At 40.9% G+C, this 25887-nt stretch overlaps 2 protein-coding genes across 6 annotated transcripts in view; one reads left to right on the forward strand and one right to left on the reverse strand.

Moving 5' to 3' along the window:
- PLA2G7 (phospholipase A2 group VII) overlaps positions 1-1713 on the reverse strand; it is a 53412-nt gene extending 51699 nt beyond the window's left edge. For 2 of the 4 annotated variants that reach the window (XM_054685877.2, XM_518519.6), the window contains exon 1: positions 1180-1278. The gene's annotated coding sequence lies outside the window, so the exon portion shown is untranslated. Of the gene's footprint in view, positions 1-1179; positions 1279-1614 lie in introns of those variants that run through there. The other 2 variants (XM_009451403.5, XM_009451400.5) reach the window with 2 other exon arrangements.
- Positions 1-25320, forward strand: ANKRD66 (ankyrin repeat domain 66). 2 transcript variants are annotated; one of them, XM_003311353.4, is made up of 5 exons: positions 12742-12810; positions 15711-15794; positions 17749-17923; positions 19535-19763; positions 24537-25320. In XM_003311353.4, the coding sequence occupies exons 1-5, from the start codon at positions 12742-12744 to the stop codon at positions 24733-24735; spliced, it is 756 nt and encodes a 251-aa protein (XP_003311401.1). In that variant the 3' UTR covers positions 24736-25320. The 2 variants fall into 2 exon arrangements, with proteins under 2 accessions (XP_063669163.1, XP_003311401.1); XM_063813093.1 differs by lacking the exons at positions 12742-12810; positions 15711-15794 and adding an exon at positions 1-186 and having other exon boundaries at positions 24537-25239.
- The last annotated feature ends 567 nt before the right edge of the window (positions 25321-25887 follow it).

Genomic DNA, 25887 nt, shown 5'->3' on the forward strand with positions numbered 1-25887 from the left:
CAGGCATGAATAAAAGCCCGAACTTTTCGTTTTTGGTGACAGAAATTTCTCTTACAACCTCCAGGAGATGATGAGGAAGACAGTGTTCTCTGTTTTCTGATTTTGCTTAATTTTTTAAAAATGAGCCTCTCCCTTGACTTGGTGACACAGCTGTGATCTTATCTGGCCGGCAGGGGGATGCTCCAGGTAAGACAAAGAGTGCTTTGTTTTGTTCTTACAGCAGCCACGCATAACTGGGCTCCAAAAACGCAATACTCCTCAAAGGGAGAGGGAGAGAGAGGGAGAGAGGGAGAAGGGTGTGCGAGAGAGAGAGCGGAGGGAGAGAGAGGAGGCAGAGTGAGAGGTGTGTAGTGGTGTGTGTGTGTGTGAGAGAGAGAGAGAGAGAGAGAGAGAGAGAGAGAGAGAGAGTCCCTGTAGGAGATCTACAGATAAGAAAACTCCGGGGCGGGTGCGGTGGCTCATGCCTGTAATCCCAGCATTTTGGGAGGCGGAGGCAGGCGAATCACGAGGTCAGGAGATTGTGGCGAACACGGAGAAACCCCGTCTCTACTAAAAATTCAAAAAAATTAGCCGAGCGTGATAGGGCACGCCAGCAGTCCCAGCTACTCGGGAAGTTGAGGCAGGAGAATTGCTTGAACCCGGGAGACAGAGGTTGCAGTGAGTCGAGATCGCGTGTCTGCACTCCAGCCTGGCGACAAAATGAGACTCCGCCTCAAAAAGAAAGAAAGAAAAGAGAAAGAAAGAAAGAAAGAAAGAAAGAGAGAGAGAGAGACAGAAAGAAAGAAAGAAAGAAAGAAAGAAAGAAAGAAAGAAAGAAAGAAAGAAAGAAAGAAAAGAAAGAAAGAAAGAAAGAAAGAGAGAAAAGAAAAGAAAAGAAAACTCCATGTGTTCCCTGCCTGTCCTGATTCTCCCCCCTAGCTCTGAGCTCTTAGGGTTGCTTCCTTTCGGGAAAAGGTTTGGAAGAACGGGTGTCTAATACCGTCATCCTCTCCCTCTCCCCGCAAGGATCCTAGCGCTGTTTCCGAGGGCTGCAGGGACTGTGAGCCCAGGACCGGCCAGCAGAGCGGGTGCGGCTCAGCGAGCCCACCCCGGCCGGTCGCCGCTCCGGGGTCCCGACCTCTAGCGCGGCGACGGTGCCCTTCCTCCCACTCCCGCCTCGCCCCCGGGGCCCCTCCTCACTCAGGCGTGGCGCGGAGCTGCTCGCGGGAACTGGGGTCCCTGGGCGCGTTCCACCGCTCACCAACGCGACCCAAGCGCTCCAAACCCGACTGCTTCTCGCCGCCAGCACTGCGAGCCTCCGACCAGCCGCTGTCCTGGCTGCGGGCCCAGCAGCTCTGGCAGGCGGCGGGCGGGTGGGCTGCGCGCCGGCTGTGTCCTGGGTCCGCCCAGCGCGGCCTTGTGGCCCCGACCCTCTCCTCTCCTGGTGATGCTGGAGGAGGTGCCGGGGAGGAGCGTGTGTGGCCCCCGCCTCTCACTAGCAGCGGCGGCTCCCGACGCGAGCCTGCTCGAGCGCACGCAGCACCCTCCCCAAGACCAGGGCCCGCACCTGGACCCGCGGTTAACTTAGCCCGCCGCGGACAGAGCCAGGCAATGCCTGGGTGGTGCCGTGCTCACCAGCTCCTTTCCGCAGACCTGATGCCGATCAGATTTACTCCCTGCTGAATTCACCCCCCAGTCAGGCCGGTTTTCCTTGTTTCACCGTGTTCTCTGAATACACTGAATTACTCCGAGCATCTACAGTTGGCAATGCCCTGCGCATTTTCCGCACTCCGGTACACTTTACACTGAACACCAATTCGGAAGTTGTGTGGACCGTGCTCCGGATTGGAAGGCCTGCCACTGTGCTGGTGTCATTTCTCCCTGGAAATGACAATGAAGGACAATCAGGAATAGCACTTAGGTCTGAGGAGAAATGGAGCTAGAAGGAGCCGTTTCATAGCTCAGTTTAACAGAGTTATTTGGGGTTTAACTGAAACGCCTTCCTTCATCTTCCAATGCTTTCTCTTCAATCCACTTTCTAATAAATTAAAAACACACTCATTTAAAACTTCAGCTAGAAACTTAGGGAAAGTAGTTTGAAATTTATGTGTGGTGTTATTAAAATTTTGTATTTTTAAATCGTGTTTTGGTTTTTGGTGAGGTGCCAGAACCGGAGATGAAATTTTGTTTATTTTGATTTTGAGTATTCTGCAGTAAGATGGCCTGACTTTTAGCTTGTTTCTCCCACTTATGAGTGGTGTGACCTTGGGGAAGTTCATCATCTCTGCTTCTCGGTCTCCTCATCCATAAAATCAAGAAAATCAAAATCAGTCAGTCAGAGGCAGTTTGTGAGCGTGAAATGCAAATACATGTGAAATGCTTGGGACAGAGCTTGCTCTATGGGAAACATTCATTCAATATGTGTTATCTAATATTGATAGCTTAATGAAGCAGTGACTCATTTAAACCTAACAATAGGTTTTATTTTTAATTTAAATGGAACTCTATCCGCCTAATGACATTGTCTTGTACTTCCTGGACTAACCCCCTGTAAAACAAATGGCCCACAAATATCAATCTAAAAGGATACATTATGCCCTACCAAAGACATCTCTAACGTCTTCTTTTGACCTTAAGACAAAGATGAAGACAAAGTTGAAGTTGAAGACCTAATCCCACGCTAAAAAGGTGGTAAGCTTTGAGAACAGCTCCTAGAAACAAGTATGCAACATTTTATTCACTTCTCTCATTGCCAGCAACATGTCATCTCCCATTGTCATTAGGTCATATTCTCTGAGCAGCCCCACAGCAGTTGGCATTTGGCAGGTTAGTGCCCTGAGAAGATGCCCAGTGAAGAGTGCCCAGATTTAGCAAATAAAAATGCAGAACATCTGGTGAAATTTGAATGTCAGATAAACAATAAATAGTTTTTTAGTATAAATATGCCCCATGCAATATTTGGGACATATACTAAAAAGTTATTTCTTGTTTATCTGAAATTCAGATTTAACTGGGCTTCCTGTATTATATCTGGCAACCCAGTAAGTAAAATTAATAAAGAATATTCCTCACATTCCAAGAGGATAAGTCAACACAGACATACAGATTATAAGGTGTGTCTGATATGGGTTGTTTTCGTTTTTTATGAGTTGGTTCTTTGTTATTCTATTTCCTACATTTAATTCCTCCTCTCATATCCCATTGACAAAACAGTACCTATTTCCTCTTTAATATGAACGAAACTGATGTCTCACCTCTTCCCTTCAATCAAGATATTAAATTGTAATAATGTGCTCAATTTCTTTTTCTTTTCTTTTCTTTCTTTCTTTTTTTTTTCTTTTCTGGAGATACGGTCTCACTCTGTCACCCAGGCTGAAGTGCAGTGGCATGATCACAGCTCACTGCCGCCTTTACCTCCCAGGCTCAAGCAATCCTCCTACCTCAGCTTCCCAAGTAGCTAGGATCACAGACACATATCACCACACCTGGCTAAATTTTTTATTTTTATTTTTTGTAGAGACAGTGTCTCACTATGTTGCCCAGGTTGGTCTTGAACTCCTAGGCTCAAGCGATCTTCCTGCCTCAGCCTCTCAAAGTGCCAGGGTTACAGGTGTGAGCCACTGTACCTTGTCATGCGCCCAACGTTTTTTTTTTAAATTTGAATAGTGTTTACTGAGGTGAGGGCCAGCTGTATGTCAGGTACTATTTCAAGGATGAATAAGACACAGTCCTTCCCTGGAGGATAAGGAAATAACAACATAAAGTGCTACCCTATTAGGCAAATACAGAGGACTGTGGGAGTTCAGCAAGGTGAGTTATTTAATTATCCTGAGAAAGATGTGGGAGTCAAGGACACCTCACTGTCTGGGACCCAAAGAAAAGTGGCTCCAACCCAGATAAGCAGGAGAGGTCCCAGAATGGCAGCAGTGTGGAGGCTAGGAAGCAACCCATCCTGATTGCAGTAGGAAGTCTGGAGGGAAAAATAGGGTTCAATACAATTGAAAGCATGACTAGGAACTTGGAAGCCCTCAAGGTTGTTAGAAGGTGACAGAATGCAAAGAAAAAAAATTATGGTTAAATTATTTCCATCTAAAATATAAAGTTGAAATTAAAACTAGGATCTTCAAGGGAGAAAATGTCCAGGAAAGGCCTGACGCAAGTGTGATGTACCTAAAATGGATTGATTTTGAGCTATTAGTGGTGTCTCAAACAGGAGATCCCATTTAAATCTGAAATCTGAATGTTCTCCAAATGACCCAGAGCAGGAAGCATAATCAAGCCCTCCACTAGATTACAGGGAACAATATTCACATAGTCGCAGAAATGCTGCATATTGGCTTTCTGCTTTTATAGATTCACCTTACAGGCAAGTCAAAGAAGAACTATGAATCTAAAAGATAATGTAAATATGATTAATTTTTTTAATGCACAGGGTAAACGTCAATAGGTAAAAAGGAGTAGGAGCAGGAGCAACGTGGAGAGAAGGGTGGGGTACTAAGGTTCTCATTTTAGGAAGTGACAGTCAAAAGATACTGTCTGTAGTTGACAGGACAAAATGGTCTGGGTGTACAGAGGAGAGAGCAATGCAGGGCTGAATATAGAGACGTATCTCTATTAGGAGGTCAGGGGGGAGGTAAGACCAGTGTGTATGTGAGTTAAATCTTCATTTCTCTTAGGAAAAATTAGGTACATAGGGCCTAAGATGATATACCAGGAAATAATAAGATAGCATGTTATTTTGGAAACATGGAGATCACCACCAGAAATCTAAAAGCAGAAACCGTTAAGAATTTGGAGAATGGCAATGAGATTGAGACTGAGGTTGACGTTGGGGTTGGGGTGGGCTGAGGTGGGGACTCTTGCTTTTCTTTTTTATACTTCAGTGCTACTTATTTGAACTATGCTCATGATTGTGTGAAATACATATTTAAAACTTTTCAAGATTAGAACTTTGTGAAAAGACTTCACCATGGCAGTAGCTTTCAAGCATGAGTAGGAGTTCTTCCAGATGAACTCCTACTCATTCTACAGAATATGGAAATTCATGAGCAAAGGCTCAGGGGCCTAAAAGTGAATAATACATCTTAGGAATGTCAAGTTCTCCATCATGTCAAGAGCATTAGGCATATGGATAGGACAAACCAGAAGATAAGAATGAAAGGAGGGCTGGGGTTACTAAAAAAGTCCTCTGGATAATGTAATAGAGTTTGGACAGTGAGCACCTTGAGGACAGGAACCACATCATTTTTATTCTCGCATCCAGTACAAAGTCTAGCACATGGCAATAGTAGTACATCACAACATGATCAATTATGTCATAAGAAAATGACATAATCGATGGTAATTTGAAAACATTTTTCCAGTTAAGATGTAATATTGATATTGCTAGACATCTAAACAAAACAGAAAAAAATAGGAAGTTCAGGTTGCCCTGTAACCCCAACTTCATTTGGTAATTATTTAACAATTTGGTACATACCTTCTAGATGCTTTATTAAGATGTGAGTGTGGTTATTAAGAGAGCAGAGTCAGACAAAGCCTGGAATCCACCTCTACCTGTACTCCTTCTACGGTCTTGGGCAAATTATGTAGCCTTCTAACCCCTCAGTTTCCTAATCTGTAAAATGGAAATAATACCTGCAACTACATCACTGGGTTGTAGTGAGGATGATAAGGAATAATGCATGTAAAGTGCTTGGAACAGTGTTTGGCAAGCAGAGTGAGCACTTCATAGATGTTACCTATTAGTATGTATATAGATATATATGCATCTAGAGATATGTAAATTGTTAGAAATAAAGCTCGGAGTCTTAAAGAAAAGTGAGCAAACAAAGGATTTTTTAGCAAAGCAAACTTACTTCGGCGCAGAAGGGTGCTTGTCGTAGGGCTGATTGCCACGAGAGCACACCGAACAAAGGAGAGTAGAAGCTTTTATTCCTAAGATGACTCCTGCCCCTGTGTCCTTTCCCCATCGGCTGGAGTCAGACTGCACAATCTAAACTAGACTCGATTGGCTAAATATTTAAACTTTCTTAGATAAGGTGGGCTTATGATGGGAGAGAGGGAAGAGGAGGAAGGGGTCATCTACAGAGGACTAGAGCGCCAGTCCATTCCCAAATAAGGAAATAAATGTGAGCTGGGGCTGTGGCATGCCTGGGCATATAGTAAAATCAGAAAGAAGAAAAGGAGAAGAAAGAGGGGTGGTAATTTAGAATTAGAGAATAAGAAGATGAGCAGGCTGTTTGAAGAGAAATCTTGCCATATCTCACATAAATATACATATGAGAAAGACAATTCATACATATATGAATAGGTATGTGAATAACTAGGAAGACCTGGAAGATACTGGTGGTTTGTGTGGGTTGGAAGAACCTACCACAAGACAGAGTGACAGAAGTGAGAAGGTAGAATATCACGATCTAAGAATAGAATTTGAGATCCAAGAGTCCAATGATGATAAGTATGCCGCTAAGTTTTTGAAGTAGAAAAAATTTATCTTTTATTTGATATTTTAGCCAATTCAAAAACTTATTATCCAATGCCAGGCTAAGCCTTCATTCCTCATTGGCAATGCCTTGATATCTTTTGTGGACATGGTTCACTTAAGGACTTGAGAACTGTGGATGTCACAATGGGTTTGTTTGTGTGCATTCAGTAACTGGATTCTACCATCTGGCCTGCCAAGTTGGTCTCCAGGGCATTTTTCCTTACCCCAGTCATTGATAACACCCTTACTCACCTTAATCAAGATGTAGGAAGCATTGTGCTAAATCCAAACTCCCAAGTTTCTCTCAGTTGGCACTGTGATTCAGTCACTCACATCCTTTATCTACTTGCATAGTTCCTACTGTTTTCATGCTAATCAAGGCCATCAAAATGTCTAACCTTGACAATTACAAAATGTTTCTTTTGTTTACACAAATTATACATGCTCATTAAAAAATGTGCTTATTACTAATTAAATATATATCCATTTAAGCTTTTTCCACATAAACAAATATATATACTGAAATTATTGGCCATTTATATTAGGCTCTATTTTCATTCAGCCATATAATACCAAATTTTACCAAGTCAACAAATCCACATCTACGGCATTGGTTTGAAAGGCTAAATATTTATTTTCTTGTTAGTGAAAATTTGGGTTGTTCATAATTTTTAATTTTTGAAAAGGTACTTCGGTGACTGTCATTGCAATTAAATCTTTGTGCATGTTTTTAATTATGTGTGAGAAATACCCAGAAATGAATTTTCTGAGTTAGAGTATATGCATATTTTTGTCTTCTAACTCGTTCTTCCACCTCCATGGGTATCCTTTACCCCTGAATACATTTTACATTCTTATGGCAAAATTACCTCTCCAAAAGTGAGGGATGGACTTTAATTCAGTCTACTTTCCCATTCAGAAACTGCCAGTGTTTCCCACTGGACACAGGTACAGATAAAATCTAGACATCCTGACATGGCATTTGTGTCCTTCCAGGATCTGGCCTCAAGCTCCTTTTCATTTACGTCTCCCATATTCAGCTCACTTTATGCTCAACCATTCTGGACTTCATGTCATGGCATCCCCTTAGCTTGTTGAATTCCTACTTTATTGGTCCAGGTCCTGGTAGGAAGCATGCAACATGCTTAAACTGGATTATTGGATGAATGTTTAACAAAGTGAATGTGGACAAAGGTGAAAGCAGAGTTTAGGAAACCCAACAAGGCATAGTGCAGTGCCTCTGGGCAAACAACACTGAAGAGCCCTTATCATGCATGGGCCTGCAGGAGCAAGAGGAGAAAGCAGTAGCTGTGACCTGGCAAGACCAACTCTATAGAGAAGGCCACCAGAGAGGAACTGTGACCTTCACAGCAAACCCTTGGCACTCAGGCAGGAAGGAGGCCGAGGGACTAAATATTCCAAACCCATTCTCCATCCATCCTTCAATCTCATGCTGGAAATTGCCCAGGCCCAACTGGAAACCAGTGGCACCAGAGCCCATGGGTGCCAGGTGGGAAAAATGGAGAGTGGATCTGATGAGACAAATGAAGGATGTCCAGCATACCTGCTTATTCCTATATACCAGTCTTCAAGTGCTTTGGTGCCCCTCTTACAGCATTTAACATAGCCTTGATTACATTTTGTTGTGCAATATCTTACCTCCTCAACTAGATTAATAACTACTCAAAGAGAGATGTGATCTTTTTCACCTGTGTGATCAGGTGCTCAGGAAATATTTGTTGTAAAAGTATCCCCCAAGGAGACTCCTTCAAGAAACGTGATTCAGGGACAATCGGTCCACCAGAGAGGCTAGAAAGAATGACATGTCTGGACAAGGGCTCCTTGGTGGGAGGGATATGAGATACCAAGGCAGTGATATAGAGCCCTTTTGTAAACCCATGCAACAGTCGAAGTCTACAGAGTGAGGGAGCTACCTAGGCCCACCTTCAGTTTGTGCAGCACACAGAAGAGACTGAGAGGAGAGCCATAGCTGTGTCTTTGAAGCTGGTATCTGCTAGTAAAACAACACCTTAGAGGAAATATGGCCCACTTGAAAATCCTAACTCCGCAGAACAAAATTTTACAAGCTTCATGATGGATTGACACACACTTCTAGTTTGGGCTGATCAGCAGCAATGCTGGAATCCTAGATCCAACACATGCTTTTTCTCCAGTCTCTTCCCACGGGTGGTCCAAGATGTCAACTCAGGTTCTACTCTTTGACTAGGAGGCCCTGTGAAAGCTCCAGCAAAATGGATATAGATAGAAGGGAATGAATAATCCAGAAGCCCAGATGGAACCCAATTCTCACCCTCCTAGTCCCAGATGCAGGGAACTCTAGAACTTGCCTGAGGTATGAGCTTTGGTGGTAGCGCCATCAGGCACCAAGTTTTATCAGCTGTCATCCTCATAACACTCAACAAGAAATACAGAGACCTGCTTTGAGTATGCTTAAGCCCTCTGAGCCTCAGTTTCTTTCTTTTCTTTTTTTTTCAAGAAAGAAGTAAGGAAAGAAAAGAATGGCTACTCCATAGGCAGAGCAGCTGAGACTGTTTCTTTGCCTGCAAATTATCTGTATTTCAGGCTTGGTGTTAGGATTAATGAGATAATATCCATAAAATACTTAGAACAATGCCTGATGCACGAAGGCATCTAACAAATATTCCATTTCCTTCCTGCCATTCCCATTGTCCAAGTCACCATTCCGTCCCTTTACTATATTGCCTCTTTCATACATATTGAAGTTGAAACTGGGTTATTTCCCAGGGAGAGAAGTCTTAACTTCATTAACTTTTGCATGTAAGTTTGGCTTCCACCTCAAGAGGCAATATGTAGCACAGTAGATAAGAACATGGATATTGCAACCAAACTACCAGAACTGTCCCACAGCTAGCTTTGTAAACTTAAGGAAGTAACTTGATTACTACGTGCCTTTGTTTTTGCTTCTGTAAAGTAGGCATAATAAGTGTACCTGCCCCACAGAAATAAATTTGTTAATGTGTTTTAAAGTACTTAGAACAAAGACTATACAGGTTTGTTATTATTATCATCCTCTTTAGAATTGGAAGGAGGTAGGAGAGAATCAAGTCTCAGTGTCCCAAACATGAGTCAGCAGCTCATGGGTGGCAGTGCTGCCCAGACCACACCCACTCAACCCTGAACCCTGAACACTAAACCCTGAACTGAACCCTTAACATGCAGTTGCTGTGCATCTATTCTGTATGTTGAACTTAGCTGGGGTGGGGGAGGTGGTAAGAAATGAATGAAAACACAGTAGCAGTGTTACTTTAAATAAATAATTTAATGTCAATGGCTCTCAATATTCTCACCTGTTAAATGAGTTTTGGGTTCATTATTTCCAGAGTTTCTTCCTGATCTAAAAATGACTTTGATTCTATGGAAAAAAGGTCTCACGGAAGTCACCTTATCCAGAAACTTTAGTCCCAGTGCTTGAGCCAATGGGACCAAAGATCAATGACTGGCCCATCGATATTGCCCCAGGTGGCCTCTGTGACCTGTTGCAGGATAGGTGAGAGACTGTTGAATGTACTTTTGACCTTCATTCAGTCACAAAGGCACACTAAGAGCACTGAGAAACATATATCATACAAACTGAATATCACATTAGCAGACCCTACTACTTGTAGTTAACAAATAATTAATATTTTCATAAGATCAAGATTCATTTTGGCCTTATTTTTATATAGCCCTGTGTATTATGTCAAAATTTTATTTTTTTATTCAAAACATACTACAATATTTTGCACCTTTTTTGTCTCTTCTTCTTCTTCTTCCTCTTCCTCTTCTTCTTCTTCTTTCTTTTAGTGTAGTGGAAGTAGCTCACTCTTGACTTGTGGAAAATCCTGGGGAAACCCTGGGGGCCTCTCCCTTTGGTTGCCTCACTCTCTGGCCAGTTCATGGCTTGTCAAGAAATTAGATGTCAGACACCTGTTATTATGGGAAGGAAACCTGTGAGAGGGTGTAAGAGAAGGTGAGGCCCCAGACGCATGCAACTTTTTACCATCGTCCCTTATTACAAGCTCTTTGAGGGTAAGACCTCTGTTTCTGTACCCTTGCATCAATACATACTAGTTACCTATCAAGTATTTGTTCAATGAATCAAGCTGAACCAGAACTGTTACAAATCTTAGAAAGGGTAATGAGACACTGAGCTCTTTGAGGGTGGGGAAGGGGTCTCACATGCATCTTTCTGGCTTGTGATAGTTACACATTAAACTCTACTCCCTTTTACATGGTTGACAGCTACTCCTTATAACCACACTCTTCTCCTCTTGGCTTCTGTAAGACTCAGTTCTCCTGGTTTCCCTCCTACCTCTCAGTGGTGCTTCTTAATAACCTTTGCTAATTATTCTTTGCTGCCAGATCTAAGGGCCTCAGAGCTTGGGTCTCCTCTCTGCATTTGCTATCCTTAGATTATCTTATATGCTCTTACATCTTTAAATGTCACCTATGTGCTGATAACTCCAGAATATGTATCTTTAGCCCAAAGTCACAGAACTCTGGATTCCTACTTGATATTTGGGTGTCTCATAGGTATCTCAAACTTAACACATTGAAACAGAACGCTTCATTTATACTGTCCTTCCCTTACCCAAACCTGGCCCTACCCTAGTCACCTCCTACCATGAATGTGACCACCTTCCACCAGGTTCATCAAGCCAGAAACCTGAGGATCATCCTTGATGCCCTCTTTCCCCCCAGTACTCATGTCTAATCCATTGGCAACTTCTATCAATGTTCCCTCCTAAAAAACTTTTAATTTCACTCACTTCTTTCATCTCTATGGCCACAGTTCACCAAGTCACCATCCTTTCTTGTCTGGACTTCCACGGTAGCCTCCTCAGCAATCTTCCTGCTTTCAATCTTGTCTCCCTTTGCTCCATTCTCCACATAATAGTCAAAGTAGTCTTTTAAGAAAATAAAAGTTGCACATTCTTCTTCATTGTTTAAGTGCTTCCAATGTCTACTCGTTGTACTTGGAATACAATCCAAACTCCTTACCATGTCCTAGTAGACCGGGAATGATCTCATCTTCTACTTGCCCCACACTGCATAAACCAGCTGCATCCTCCTCTTCTTCATTCTTCACCTAAGCCAAGCTCCTCCCCTCCCTCTGCCTAGGTCATCTTCCTAGCTCTTCAGATGCCTGATTTCTTCTGCTGTGCCAGGTCTCCCCTCAGACCCTCAAATGTCATCCCCTAAGTTGCCCATACTCCTTTCCTGGTGTTCTCTGCTATTGTATGTTGTTTGTTCATTGTACTCATACAGGTTGTGAGTCTACTTGTGTACATTTATTTGTTTTCTTGTTTATTCTTATCTAGACCAAAAGCTCAAGGACGACAGGAACAATGGGTATCTTGATCTTCACAGGGCCCAGTACAGTGGTGCTTGACAGATATAAGGCATTTACTAAATACATGTGGGAAGAAAGGCAGGGAGAGAAATGGATGGAGAATGAGGGAGGTGGGAAAGATAGTAAGAGAGAGAGAGTGAGAGAGAGGAACTCCCTTCAGAGAAAGGGAAAAAGAAAAGGAAGGAGAGAGGGAAAAGGCAGGGAAAATGTAGAAAGAGAGTAAGAAGAAATAAGGTCTTTTTGACCAGCATCATCATCAATATGGTAGATTTTCGCTTAGAGCAAGGGGTAAAAAGAGGAAGCAAAAAGAAAGCACCTAGGAATTTTTATTTGGTTCTCCTTCTCCTTCTCCTCCTCCTCCTCCTCCTTCTCCTCCTTCTTCTTCTTCTTCTTTTTGTAAAAGCATCTACCCTGTGCCAAGTGTTTTCTAAATTATTTTAGCTAGTCATATTTAATAGCACTATACAAAAAAAGATGTTAAAATTTCATGTTATTGGTGAGAAAAAAAAAAGAAAAGAAAAAAGCCTCTCTAAAGTTAAGGAACTTGCCCAAGACCTGACAGCTGCTTCTGAATGTGAGGAGCCCACACTGTCCCCACTCCCCTACAGGTCTCACATCTCTTATGGTTATGTGGTCTGTAAGCAGCCTACCTCCGTCACAGTGTTATGTGGGCAGACAATCATTCACAGCTTTTTAAATTTTATTTTATTTTTATTTTTTGCATTAAATACTATTTGAAAGAACCTGTTAAGGGCCAACACATTTGGACTAAAAAAGATGGCTGTAACTGCTGAAGAGTTAGGGTGTGAAGCAGACTGGCAATCCCACCCCGCCAGACACCTAGGGAAGCTGAAGTTGACTGGCTGGCTTTCATGCAGAAGGAGGAGTCAGTTTCCATGGCATGGACACAACACTCTGGATGGTTAGGACTGCCTGCCAGCACAGAGCTCCTCAAATTTCACACAAGACAGTAAGTGTTTTTAAGTTACCCTCTCTTATTTACTATAGTTATTAAAAATCACTCACATTTATTAAAACTGATATTTATTGACTACTTTGCACTTGATTTCCTATCTTTATGGTAGATGTGCCTCTACCAGAAAGATAGGAAGTCAAGTGTATTTAATCAAATTCACAAGGATTGGTTGCTAAAGGAACCAATTGATAAATTTCAGTAGTCAATGCCAAGCTAGTGAGTTGTATATATTTTCTGCAAACGAATTGTGTTTGTTTTTGTTTTGTAGAAAGCTTCTAATTAATAGTTTTTTGTAAAGCAGCTTTGTTAAGATACAATTCACATACCATAAAATTGGATTCATTTAAAATGTAGAATTCAGTGGTTTTGGGCCTTTTGGAGTTGTGAAAGCATCTAATCTAATTTAAGAACACTTCATCACCCCAAAAAGAAATCCTGTACTTATCAGCAGTCACTCCCCACCCCAACCTCCATCGCAGCCCTAGGCTGCCTATAGTCTACATTCTAGCTATCTAGATTTGCTTATTCTGGGCATTCCACATACATGGAGGTATGCAATATGTGGTCTTCTGTAACTGGCTTCTTTCACTTAGCATGTTTCAAGGTTCATCCATAAAGTATGTATCAGTACTTCATTCCTTTTTATTGCCAAATAAGAATGCTTTATATGGATATTCCACATTTTGTGAATCTATTCATCTATTGATAAACCTTTGGGATGTTTCCACTTTTGCCTCTTATAAATAATGTTTCTATGAACATACATGTACAAATGTTTATATGGATATGTGTTTTTCTTCTCTTGGGTATATAGCTCATTGGAATACTCAGACTTTCCCATTTCAAAACTTACTACAAACCTGCAGTAATCAGGACTGTGTAGTACTAGCATGAAGATAGATATTTAGAGCAATGGAGTAGATCTGAGAGTCTAGAAAAAAACCCTTATATTTATGTTCAATTGTTTTGTGGCAATTGTTGTCATGTATAAAAATTAACTCAAAACGGATCACAGACCTAAAAGTAAGACTTAAAACTATAAAACTCTTAGAGGAAAACACAGGAATAAATCTTTGTGAGGGAGAGGACCAACTTCATTCTTTTAGCTGTAGATATCCAGTTGTCTCAGCATCATTTATTGAAAAGACTATTATGTTGTCACTGAATTTTCCTGGCATACTTATTGGAATCAGGAAGTGTGAGTCCTCTAACTTTGTTCTCTTTCAAGATTGTTTTCTTCTGGGTCCCTTGCATTTCCATATGATTTTTTAGAATCGGCTTTTCCATTTCTCTGGAAATAAATTTTGCTGCCTAACGCTTCCACTTGAATTGCAACTCACCCATGGGAAGTTATGGAATCTTGGCATGAACTCAAATGTGGGACAAATGGGGTTAGTTGAAATGTAAACCTGCTTAAAGGCCTCTATGAAAGGCAAGTGAAAAACTTCTAGATACTGATTTAAAAAATGGTTTTATTTTAGTGGCACCCTCAGATTAGAAACACTCTAGCATTTTTGTTTACTATTTTATCATTGATCAAACACTCCAGTGTAAAGGATTTCTATTAAAATGAATTTTGAAAGTAAAACGCAGTCTGTGCCATCTTCTCTTTTACCTAACATAGTATGTACAGAGCATCTACTTCACAAAACATGCCCAATCCTTGTCCTGCACACCCAAAGATTCTGATTCCTTTTGGACTGAGGCCCAGGCATCTGTATTTTTGAAAATCCACTGCTGATTCTCATGTATCCCCTCAGTTGAGAACAGCTCCCACATCCTTACTCCCTCCTCAGCTCTCCAATTTTGCTTCCAGCCAGTCTATACCTTACTTTTCAGCCACAGAGATATTGCTACTCACAGTGTGGTAAGTGAGCTAGTAACGTTGTGAGAACTTGTTACAATGCAGAATCTCAGGCCAGGTTCCAGACCTACTAAATCAGAATCTGCATTTTAACAAGGTCTCTAATGATTTGCCTACATCAGAGGTTAGCACACTATGGTCTACAGGCCAAATCTGGCTCACCCCACTTTTGTAGGCCCGTGGTCACCATTTAAGGTGTTGAACCTCCATGGGATAGCACAGTGAGACTCCCAGAGCAAGTCCAGGCAATGCCCTCTGCCCCTGCTGGCCCCTCAGCAGCCCACAGCTGTGCCTGGCCACTGCCCAGGCCCTGCTGGTCACCACCTACACAATGGAGACTCTGCTGGTGGCAACTGCTGGGACTGAGCAGTGGAATCTCAGTATGGGAGTTGGTGGCTCCATGAGCCTCCATGTCTCCCGCCAACTAACTGGAGATGACCCCTCTAGGAGGAGAGAAAGTTCACTGGGATCTGAGCATCACTAGGGCAGAGTGAAACTGACCATCTCACCGACCAGGCCCTTCCCCCTCAGGCTTGTCCTCGTTCGCCTAAGAATATCTCCACCTGAGGGCTCCAGGGTACAAAGAGGGTAGAAAGATCCACCCCAGGCAAGGGGGGCAGGGTGGAGCAGGAGTTTTCTTTCTTACATATATATAATAGACTCTTGGCATAATTTTTTTTTCTCTTTTATTCCCCCACCCCCGTTTTTTCTTTTCCTCTTGGCATAAAAATATTTACTATCTGGTTCTTTACAGAAAAAGTTTATTGACTCTTGGTTTACACATTAGGAACTACTTGCCCTTTGCAGCTTGTGACTTTGGACACATACATGCTGTCTTTCAGCTGGGGATCCTCCACCTCCATCAGTCGCCAATATGTCTCTGACCCATCGCATCAGGACCCAGCTTAGGCCACTTTTAGAGAAAGCTCCTTTTACTTTCCGGTCTTTGTGAATGGTTCTTTCTCTCTGTCCTCTGGGCATTTAGGGCATTGCATTTTAATTATGTTTACTTTTCTTTCTCTCCCTCCAGAGCTGTTCTCACATTTCAATGCACTCACCTGGAGGGCTTACCACAACAAAGATGGCCGGACCCCTGCCCAGAGTTTCAGATTCTGTAAGTCTGGGGCTGAGCACAATAATTTGCATTTCTAACAAGTTCCCAGGGGCTGCTGCTGCTGCTGGTCACAGTTAGTGAAGTTGACTCCAGCTCCTTCTTATGATCCCAACTTAAATCTTGAGATCAGAGACATTCCCAATGGCCCCATCTCAAGTGGCACTCTCTCCACTCTTGTTTTCTAGCTCAGCTCCTTCTTTACATCAGCAGCTCTCAACCTTTTCATTCTCAGAGCTTCTTTCTACTCTTAAAAATTATTGAGAGCCCCAGAGAGCTTTTGTTTATGTGGGTTATAGTTGTCAATTTATTCTATTGGAAATTAAAACTGAGAAAACTTTTAAATATTGATTAGTTCATTTAAAAAACTGTAATAAACTTATTACACTATAATATAAATGACATTTTATGAAAATAAATATATTTTCCAAAACAAGTGTGACTAGTCACATAGGTTTACTCTCCCCTGCCCAATCTCTTTAATATCTGACTTAATAGAAGACAGCTGGATTCTTGTATCTGCTTCTGCATTCAGTTTGTTGTTTTGGTTAAAGTATATAAAGACAATCTGGTTATACACACACACATACACACACGTATATGTAATATATATACATATATGTGCATGATATATATATACATACACATATACATACACACATATGTATATATAATATATAATTATATATTATATACACATATACACATGTATATTATATATACATGTGTGTACATATAATATACACATATATATTATATATATATAAAGTTGGAAAAGGGAGGAATATTTTCAGATAATTGTGGATATTGTTTGATACTACAACAAAATTGTGTAAGTTGTAGTGTCTTAAAGGTTAGTTGCAATGTGCAGTCTGAAATGATATCAATGCACTTTCTATATGGTTTTATTAAAATCCATTGGTCTACCAAATGGATCTCTTTATCCATGCATGATTTTGTAACATCCTATCTTTGCCATGGAAAATATTGGTCTTTAGGGTGATAAATATTTTCTAAACATGCACACATTTCATTGTACAATATTCTAATAACACATTTATTAAGTCATGTAATCAAAGATAAAGATTTAATAAAAATAATTCTTATTGTTTCATTTAGGATGTTCCTATGTAACTGGCTTTTTAAAATTTACTCTGAGTGTGTGGTGAATGGCATGATTCCAGGTCCAGTTTGGTGTCATTGCCTTGCTTCATGCTAAGGTACCAGCAGTTTTCTACACTATTGCTTTTGAGCCATCAGAACAATTGTCAACATAGTGAAACAAGGCCAATAACATTTTAATATAATGAAAACAGCTTTGACTTCACAGTCAAAGTGTTCCAGGGATTTCTGAAGGTCTATAGACTGTAGTTTGAGAACTGCTAGTTTATGGCATAACATTAATAACAATTTTTACATATTTATTTGTGTGATTGTGTGTCCATCTCAACGGGTGTAACAACACTAATACTATTTAATTTTCATGGAGTACCTGCTCTGTATCCAATATAATTTTTTTTTGCAAATTGACATTTATCCTTACAACAACCCTGGCAGATTATATCCATTCTATAGATAAGAAAGATAAGGCACAGAATTACATGCAATTCTAGCTTACTTACTAACTTACTTACTTACTAACGTAAGGGAACACTACTAGAACTCCGAAGTAGGAGTAGGAAATAGCACTGGAGGATGGTTTGAGGCCAGGTAGCCCGTGAGTTTAGACATAATTCTGTGTGCAGTGGGAGCCACCAATAGTTTTAGGGTAGGTGACAGGCAGGCACTAACCACAGGAGCTAAGGTCTAAGTACACACTCATGCCACACACATGAGGCAAACTGAGAGGCAAATGCATGCGGCAGGAAAGGAAATAAATGATACAGAAGTCTATGGGATTACTCGCTAGGAATAAAGAGTTACATAGAATTTCCTAAGTGGCATGTCTCTCCCACAGTTGTTTTCTGCCATGGAATTGGCCAAAATGTCAGACATGACAAAGCTTCACCAAGCTGTGGCTGCAGGAGACTACAGCTTAGTGAAGAAGATTTTGAAGAAAGGTCTCTGTGACCCAAACTACAAAGATGTAGACTGGAATGACCGGACCCCACTTCACTGGGCTGCAATCAAAGGTGAGTGGGCAATGCTTAGGTAGATCTGCCCTTTTGAGTCCACCATTCATGAGGCTATCAATCAGTAGGCTATGTGGGGGAGTGGAACAAACATTCCTTTAGAGCCAGTTGGAAACTTCATTTCATTTTTTTTTCTTTTTTTGAGACAGAGTCTCGCTCTGTCATCCAGGCTGGAGTGCAGTGGCACAATCTCAGCTCACTATAACCTCCACCTCCTGGGTTCAAGCGATTCTCCTGCCTCAGCCTACTGAGTAGCTGGGATTACAGGCGCGTGCCACCACGACTAGTGAATTTTTGTATTTTTAATGGAGAAGGTGTTTCTTTATGTTGGCCAGGCTGCTCTCAAACTCCTGACCTCCAGTGATCCACCCACCTCAGTCTCCCAAAGTGCTGGGATTACGGGCGTGAACCACCACGCCTGGCCCTAGATGGAACATTTTAATCCTGATATCACCGCTTACTAGTTGTAGCATCTTAAGCAAGTTATTTGATATCTCTGGGCCTGTTTATTCACCTAAATAACGTGTGCAGGAATGCCACCTTGGAGCCCTGTGATGGGAATTCAGTAATATAATGAGTGTACAGTGCCTATCTTACAGTCTGCTCTCAGTTAATATTAGTCCTTTGCCCTCTCAACCTCTAACAGGAATAGAGCATCACAAAGAAGGATAGGGGACTTTGCTTCATTCCTCATTGAATCCCCCACGCCTTACATAGCTCAGTTACAGAGCTAGAGGAAGATAGTGGCAAAAACTCAGGCTGTGGGCCTCTCAAAGGCTTTGGCAATAGAAAGCCATTAAAGAATGTTAAGTAAGAAAGTGCTATGGTCAACTTTGCTTTTTACACATTTATTGTGATTCTTGTGTGGAGAATGGGTTGACAAGAAGCAAGACTGGCTGCAGAGAAATTAGTTGGGATATTTTTGCAAAAATCTAAGCACAAAGTGATGGTAGCTATACCGAAACACCTTTTAGTGAAGATTTGCTATGTGCTGGGCACTGTGCTGTGTACTTCATGTCTGTGATTTCACCTGCACTCTACAAGAATTCAGTGATATAAGGGGTAATATCCTTAATTTGCAAATGAGGAAATTGGCCTCAGATATTTGTTTCTTGTCTGAGGTGCCACTTGTTAGCAAGTGGGATTGTCAGGGTATGAAATCACATCTATCAACTAGAAAGCCTGTGCTCTTAACCTGTGCTATTTATCACGTAAATAGGACTTAAAATATTTGGTTTTGGCTCAGTGTTGAGACTGTCAAAAGCACAGTGGGCCTTACCAATAGGCAGGTATAGTGTGGCTTGGGAGAGAAAGCAAGATTCCTGGGCAGCGCCTGTGGCAATGCACAGGGGAGGGGAGTGTCCTGGAAGGAGGACAGGGAAGGCTTGCAAGGCTCAGGCCCTGGGTGGGAACAAGGTTCGTGGGGTGAGGTAGGGCACTGAGTCCCTGGTGAGAAGAGGGAAAAGGGAGGAGGGGATGATGATAGGAAACTGGAGGCTCCTCAAAGACAAAGTTTCCCCTTCTATTGTGTTACCTAGACTGGCCCTGGCCTCAAGCCACTTGGGACATCTTTATCCTAACCTCATCCTGTTTCTTCTTGGTACATCTAAGGGCAAATGGAGGTGATACGGCTCCTGATAGAATATGGAGCCAGGCCCTGCCTGGTTACTAGTGTGGGCTGGACCCCAGCTCATTTTGCAGCAGAATCAGGCCATCTGAATGTACTCAAAACTCTCCATGCATTGCACGCTGCCATCGACGCCCCTGACTTCTTTGGAGACACACCGAAGAGGATTGCACAGATCTATGGACAGAAAGCCTGTGTGGCATTTCTGGAAAAGTAAGTTTATTTTTTTTCCACCTATAGAAGGAGCAGAGGAACAGGAGTCTGTGATCAAGATCTTGGGTGATTCTGTGGTCTCAGGTCAATGAAAATGAAATGAGGAAATCCAGCCAATGGACTATTATTTTTATTGATTTTTTTAGTTGAGTTATTTTTATTAGTGTTTCACTTAAAAGACTAGTTTAGGGGTAAAAACTATATTAACATGTTGTTTTGATTATACAAAAATTATCTCAGATAAGAGAATTGGAATACCAAGTTTGAAGATGGGACATGGTGCAAGAATCATGACCTTCAGCTTTCTAAAAGGCATCCAAACTGGCTGTGTGACCTTGTGCAAGTCAAGACAGCTTCCCGACCCTCAGTTTTCTCATATTTAAAATGAGGCAGGTGAATTAGACTTCCATTTTTCAGTGCCCTCCTATCTTTTAAAACTTCTGTGTTCATCTTTGAATGCCCTATTTACACACACCAAAGAACTTAACTAGCACCTGTTTATTTTTTTCGCTCAGCCAAGCATTCAAACATAATTAAGCACCAATAATTTGCATAACAGTTATAGCTCTGAGAGGATGGAACAAAATTTGGAAACTTAGAATTCGGTTGTTTAGACAAGCAATTCATACAAGAGAAAGTAGAGTATCGGAGTGAGGGCATCGTTGCTTGGAAACCAAATGATATAGATAGCAATGCCATCTATAGGGGCAGTTCATGATGGGGTGCCCTCCGAAGAACCTGAAAATGCAGTTATCTTCAGAAAGTTGAACAAGTGAAAATTTTGCCTATGATGAGATTAGTTATCTATAGAAGTAACCCAAGAGACATTCTCTTAAAGGTAATGTCTTACATTAAAAATATCCAATATCACAATTGAGATGCTTTGGGGAGTAAAGAGGCAGAACCTTGAGTCCTGACTCACAGATTCACTTTTCCCAATTTCATCCATCATCCCCTACATTCAACGATCTCCATCCTCTGTGGACCTCAGCATCAGCAGACATTGTTCTCTGAACTTTTTAAAGTCCTAACATACCACAATGTGACCATAGCTCTCTTCACTTTATCAGTTCCTGCATTATCACCAGGTCTTGAATTCATCAAGATCTCTTGTCACTCAACTTCTCCTTTTTCTCCTAATATATCACCTTCCTGAAGGTCTCACTAAATTTCCTCTACCATATGAGTACCATAATACACTTCATTCTTCCACTCTCTTCCCGCTATTCCTGCTATTAATTCTCAACCCAGCGCATAACCCGGAATTCCCAACCTTAGGTGAATCTCTGTCTTCTCCACGTTTATCCTTGTTCAGCTAGAGAAAACCCCACATGTCAATATATGGGTATCACCAGCAGTTTGAATATTTCCACTTTTATCTGAGCCCTCAGAGCAGCTTGGCTATCTCTTCCTATCCTACTCCTCACTGGCAATTCCAAAGCCACATCACACCTCAGCCTGTCTTTCAGAGGTATGCCTTCTACTTTAGAAAAAATATTGAAGCCATGGGTTACACATTTTTCAAGTCTCACACCTGCAGATTTTACGTACATTTATATCAGCTCCTTCTTGTCATCCTGTCCCTCCTTTGTAAAGTGTTATCCCTCCATATAGACTCTTGATCTAATCCTTTATGTCTTCTAGAAGGCCATTCATTATTCGTGTGTTCTTTGTTACATCTTTACGGTTTCTCCTGTATTTTTAGTGTTTTTTCCTTTCCCTTGACTTCTTTTTGGACTGTGAACATGTTCAAATAGGTATTATCAAACAAACAAAAAGTTAGAGGCCCTTCTGAATTCTGCTGTGTCTTTCTTCTTCCCTACACTTCTAAGCAACTTGAAAGCTAATCTACTTTTTTTAATCCAGAAGGAAAAGCACTTATCCTCTCAGAGTGTCTAACATGTTTTATAGTAATAACTTGTGTAAAAAATATAATTTTTGAATAGTTTTCTGTATTTTTATTGTGATGAAAAACTCATAAAATTTACCATATTAACTGTTTCTAAATACAGTTCATCAGTGTTATGTACATTTACATTGTTGTGAAACAGATCTCCAGAACTTTTTCATCTTGTAAAACTGAAACTCCACACCCATTAAACAACTACCCTCTCTTTCTTCTCCACAGTGGAATAGAATTTTGACTCTATATAAATCAAGAAACGCCTGACTTCTTTAGTAGTTTGTATTTGCAAGATCTAAGATCATGGTAAACATTAGGTCCTAAAATCTTGGGGAAGGACAACATGTCCTTCCTCTGACTTGTTAGCAATCAAATTGAGTAGGTTTAAATGTCTGTTAATTGGAAGGGTTTGTTATTTCATTTTCAGCCAAAGGAGAGAGGTGCATTTTAAATATCAGAATTAGATCAGCTTTGAGTTTGTACTAAATTTGGAATGTAATAGATTTTCATAAATTACGTGTGCCTTTTTGGAAATGTCAACTGTCTTTATGTCTGCTTGTAAAAGTTTCAAAATATGTTTTTCTCTCAAAAAGGCAACGTTATTTCATTTGCTTGAATATTATGATGGGAACGCTTACTGATATTACTTGATAGTCATATATAGCCTTGGAACTTTAACATATAATATAGCAGTATTAATCATGATAGTTGTACTGCTTTGACACATTAAATTTGAGGAAACTAATCTATGTAATTGTCTCCACTTCTTCACCTCTCACCCACGCTTCAGACTTCTTCCCTGATCCTCATACTGAATCAGCCGTCACTCAAGTCATTAGGGAGCTCCTCACGCTAAATCAATTGCCTCTTCTCAATTCACATCTTACCTCCACTTAATTCGGTATTTAATATTCCTGAAACTCTTCTCCCTTGTTTTATCTGATGCTATTCTCTTTTAGTTTTTCTTCTACTTCTCTGATAATTCCTTATGACTTTTAAAATGTGCTTTTTCTAAGAATAAATCTTATGATATGTTCTTGCATGCCTTTTAAATGCTGACATTCCTCAGGGTCCTGCCCTTGGCTGTCCTCTACTGACTCTCTCTAAGTAATCCCAGCCCCTCCCTAGTGACCAGGGATCAACATGAAATATCATCCCAGCATAACTGAAATGCAGGAGGGGTGCTTGCCTCCAAATAGTGGGGAGTGCTATTACCAAGAAAAGTAGGCAGACAGTGTTGAGCCAGCAAAAACAATAAAGGTCAGTCACATCACGTGTGAGTCATTTCTACTTATCATCAGCTCCCACTAAGAACTTCCCTTCTGACAGAGCGTTTAGGGAGAAGAATCCTGAATTAAGTGGGGATTAACCTGGATCTTGAAAGCTAGCTGGCTAATGAAGGAGGGAGAAAAACTGTTGATTTAGAGTGAAGGCACCAACTTGGAAATGTGCATAGGTTGTGTGTATATGTGAGAAGGTGAGGGATAGTGGAGTGCAGGGATGAGTGGCCTGGCTAGGCAGAGCATTCACACTAGAGAGGAATGGAGGATAAGGTCAGGTGACGGGGTGGGTGACCACAGTGAACTAGGCAAGCAGAAGAGTGTGAGCTCATCAGGGGAGTCACAAGCTGAAATAGATGCATTAGCAATTTATTTGTGTAGTAGAGGAGTTGGCAGTGGTACTGCATGGGATTGAAGACTGCTAGACTTTAGGCAAGGGGATCACTTAAGGAATTTCTCATTGATTCACATTTTGAGTAAGTTAGCTCCTGGGCTAGGTGATGAAGATAAAGGATATAAGAGAACTTCAAAAGAAGCCTAGACCATATGTGATCATTTTCTGAATATCCTAGGGAATGTTGTGAAACAATTCAGCTTTTGATTCAACCCCCCAAGTGATAAACCTCTCATTTAGCAAATATTTTTGAGTTCTACTATGTGTATGTCATTGAGTTAGACACTAAAAACAACCTAAAATAGACCAGATACAGTGCTGGACATCAAGAAGGTTAACTGTGTGGGAGACGAAATAACTTGTTTACATAAATAACACTAATACAAGACAGAGAGTGACTAGGCAGAGGAAGGACATGGTGTGGTCTGAAGATTGAGAGGTCACTTCCAGCTTAGGGTGAAGGACTAGTGAGTTTGCTGTCCTTTGAATGAACTGTGCTTTTAATAATGGTTTGCACTTAAAATGCTATTTGCCTTCCCTATACCATTATCTATCCTCTTAAATTCCATTTGTCCTCATATTGGTTCAAAAGTGACTTTTCCAAGTGCCTTTAAGCAAGTCACATACTCACCAATGGCCTCATACAAAACTGTATATGTGTGTATTTCCCATTGTCTATGTGTGTATAATGCTCTATCTATTTATCCATCCATGTATCCATTTACAATTATATATATTTTTACATAATCCATACATACGTATAATACATATGTGATTGTGAGTGATTCTCATTTTGTTCCTTATATGTTTCTGTACTTTTAAATTTTATACAAGGAACGCACATCACTTTTATGATTATGAAAAATAAAACTAAAACAAAGGAAAACAGTCTCGTAATAATCTGCAGGTTGCTCTATAAATGTGAGCACTTCAAGAATCAGGAGCATTTTCTTCAAGCTGAGTGACTATCTTTGAGTCTGTTAACATCTCACTCGGGTCCCACAATTTTTCTCCACCTCCAAGTAGTTTCTTTAGTGTCTGAGACCTTCCCTAAGTGTATGCTTGGAAATGCTCAAACTTGGCCTCCTTCCTTCTCAACTGAACTGCGGTGTGCAGAACCTGTGAATAAAGGCCGATTCCCAGGCTGGAACAGGTCCTCCTGATCCAAGTTCAGAAGCCCCTCTCTTCTTTCCTAGGGCAGAGCCCGAGTGCCAGGACCACCGTTGCGCTGCCCAGCAGAAGGGGCTGCCTCTGGATGAGCGCGATGAAGACTGGGATGCCAAGAAAAGGGAGCTGGAGCTGTCTCTTCCTTCCCTAAATCAAAACATGAATAAAAAGAATAAGAAAAGTCAAGGCCCCACCAGGCCCAGCAATACCAAGGGGAGGAGAGTATGAGAACTCAACCTTATGTTTTCTGGCAAGGAACTTTCCCTGGTGCCAGAAATGAGGCTGTTAGGCATGGTGGCCTTTCCATAACTTTACTCATAGACCCTTACCCACCTGGCTTCTGCCCATGGACCTGTCATTAGGTGCTGTCCACATGGGCTGTTGTTTCCTGGCTAGCACCTACTGTGTACAATAATTACCGGGAAAGGACAAAACCTGCTTGCATTTTGTCATCAGTGGTTTGCACAGTCAGCATCTTTTGTCCCCTGCCCCCCAACAATAATAGAATTTCAGGAGACAAGGAAACTCTGGCATGAATTAACTTCATCCCTGATAACGATCGAGAGATAATGTAAAATAATGAACATGTGATTATAGGTCTACTTTTTCAACTGTAAATTTGGGAAAATTAAATTCAGATCAGATAATTCCAATAAAAAATTGCATCCAAATTGAGATGCAAAATACACATTAGATTTCAAACACTTAGTACAAAAATATAAAATGTCTCCTTAATAATACTTAATATTGATTCCACATTGAAATGATAGTATTTTGGATATTGCATTGAATAAAATATATTACCAAAATGAATTTTATCTTTTTCCTTTTCCTTTTTAAAACATGTGGCTACTAGAATGTTTAAAATTACCCATGTGCTTTTTTAGTTTATTTCTATTGGACAGCATTGCTATAGAACCCAAACAGCATGTTAAGCCTCTACTAGGAGACTAGTCTGGTGTATTTTACTTTCCCTGGCTGCTCTGCATTTTAGATATACTAATTTCTCTGCCTAAATCAATTTATTTAGCTATCAAGTATCTTTATTACTTATTCCTCAATTAATGCTTGTGTTAATACAAGTCATGCTTTGTTTGAATTTTCTGGTATGAAAAAAATGCTTGAATATCTTATAGAAAAGCAGTATAGCTATAGAGGATACCTTTCCTCGTGTTGATCTACCCTTGAGCATCAATCCCTTTCTCTATGCTCTGCAATGCAGAGTAGTTCCTGCTTTGGACCAGTAGAAACATTGGAAGACAACTGACTCGAGCTGGACTAATAAGATTCTTCTCCTGGGTACTTGAAAAGAAATCCTCATGATAGGCTGGACCAATAGCAGATGACTTCAGAAGTATGGAGTGGCTAATTCTACACTAG

Source organism: Pan troglodytes, chromosome 5, assembly GCF_028858775.2.
Source record: "Pan troglodytes isolate AG18354 chromosome 5, NHGRI_mPanTro3-v2.0_pri, whole genome shotgun sequence".
NCBI classification, from domain to species: domain Eukaryota; kingdom Metazoa; phylum Chordata; class Mammalia; order Primates; family Hominidae; genus Pan; species Pan troglodytes.

Bases quoted from the DNA above. Each gene is read 5' to 3' on its own strand.
- ANKRD66 (XM_003311353.4), top strand. From the start codon at position 12,742: ATGGACACAACACTCTGGATGGTTAGGACTGCCTGCCAGCACAGAGCT. The intron at 12,811-15,710 runs GTAAGTGTTTTT...CTCTCCCTCCAG, and splicing joins CTCAAATTTCACACAAGACA to AGCTGTTCTCACATTTCAAT. The intron at 17,924-19,534 runs GTGAGTGGGCAA...GGTACATCTAAG, and splicing joins TCACTGGGCTGCAATCAAAG to GGCAAATGGAGGTGATACGG.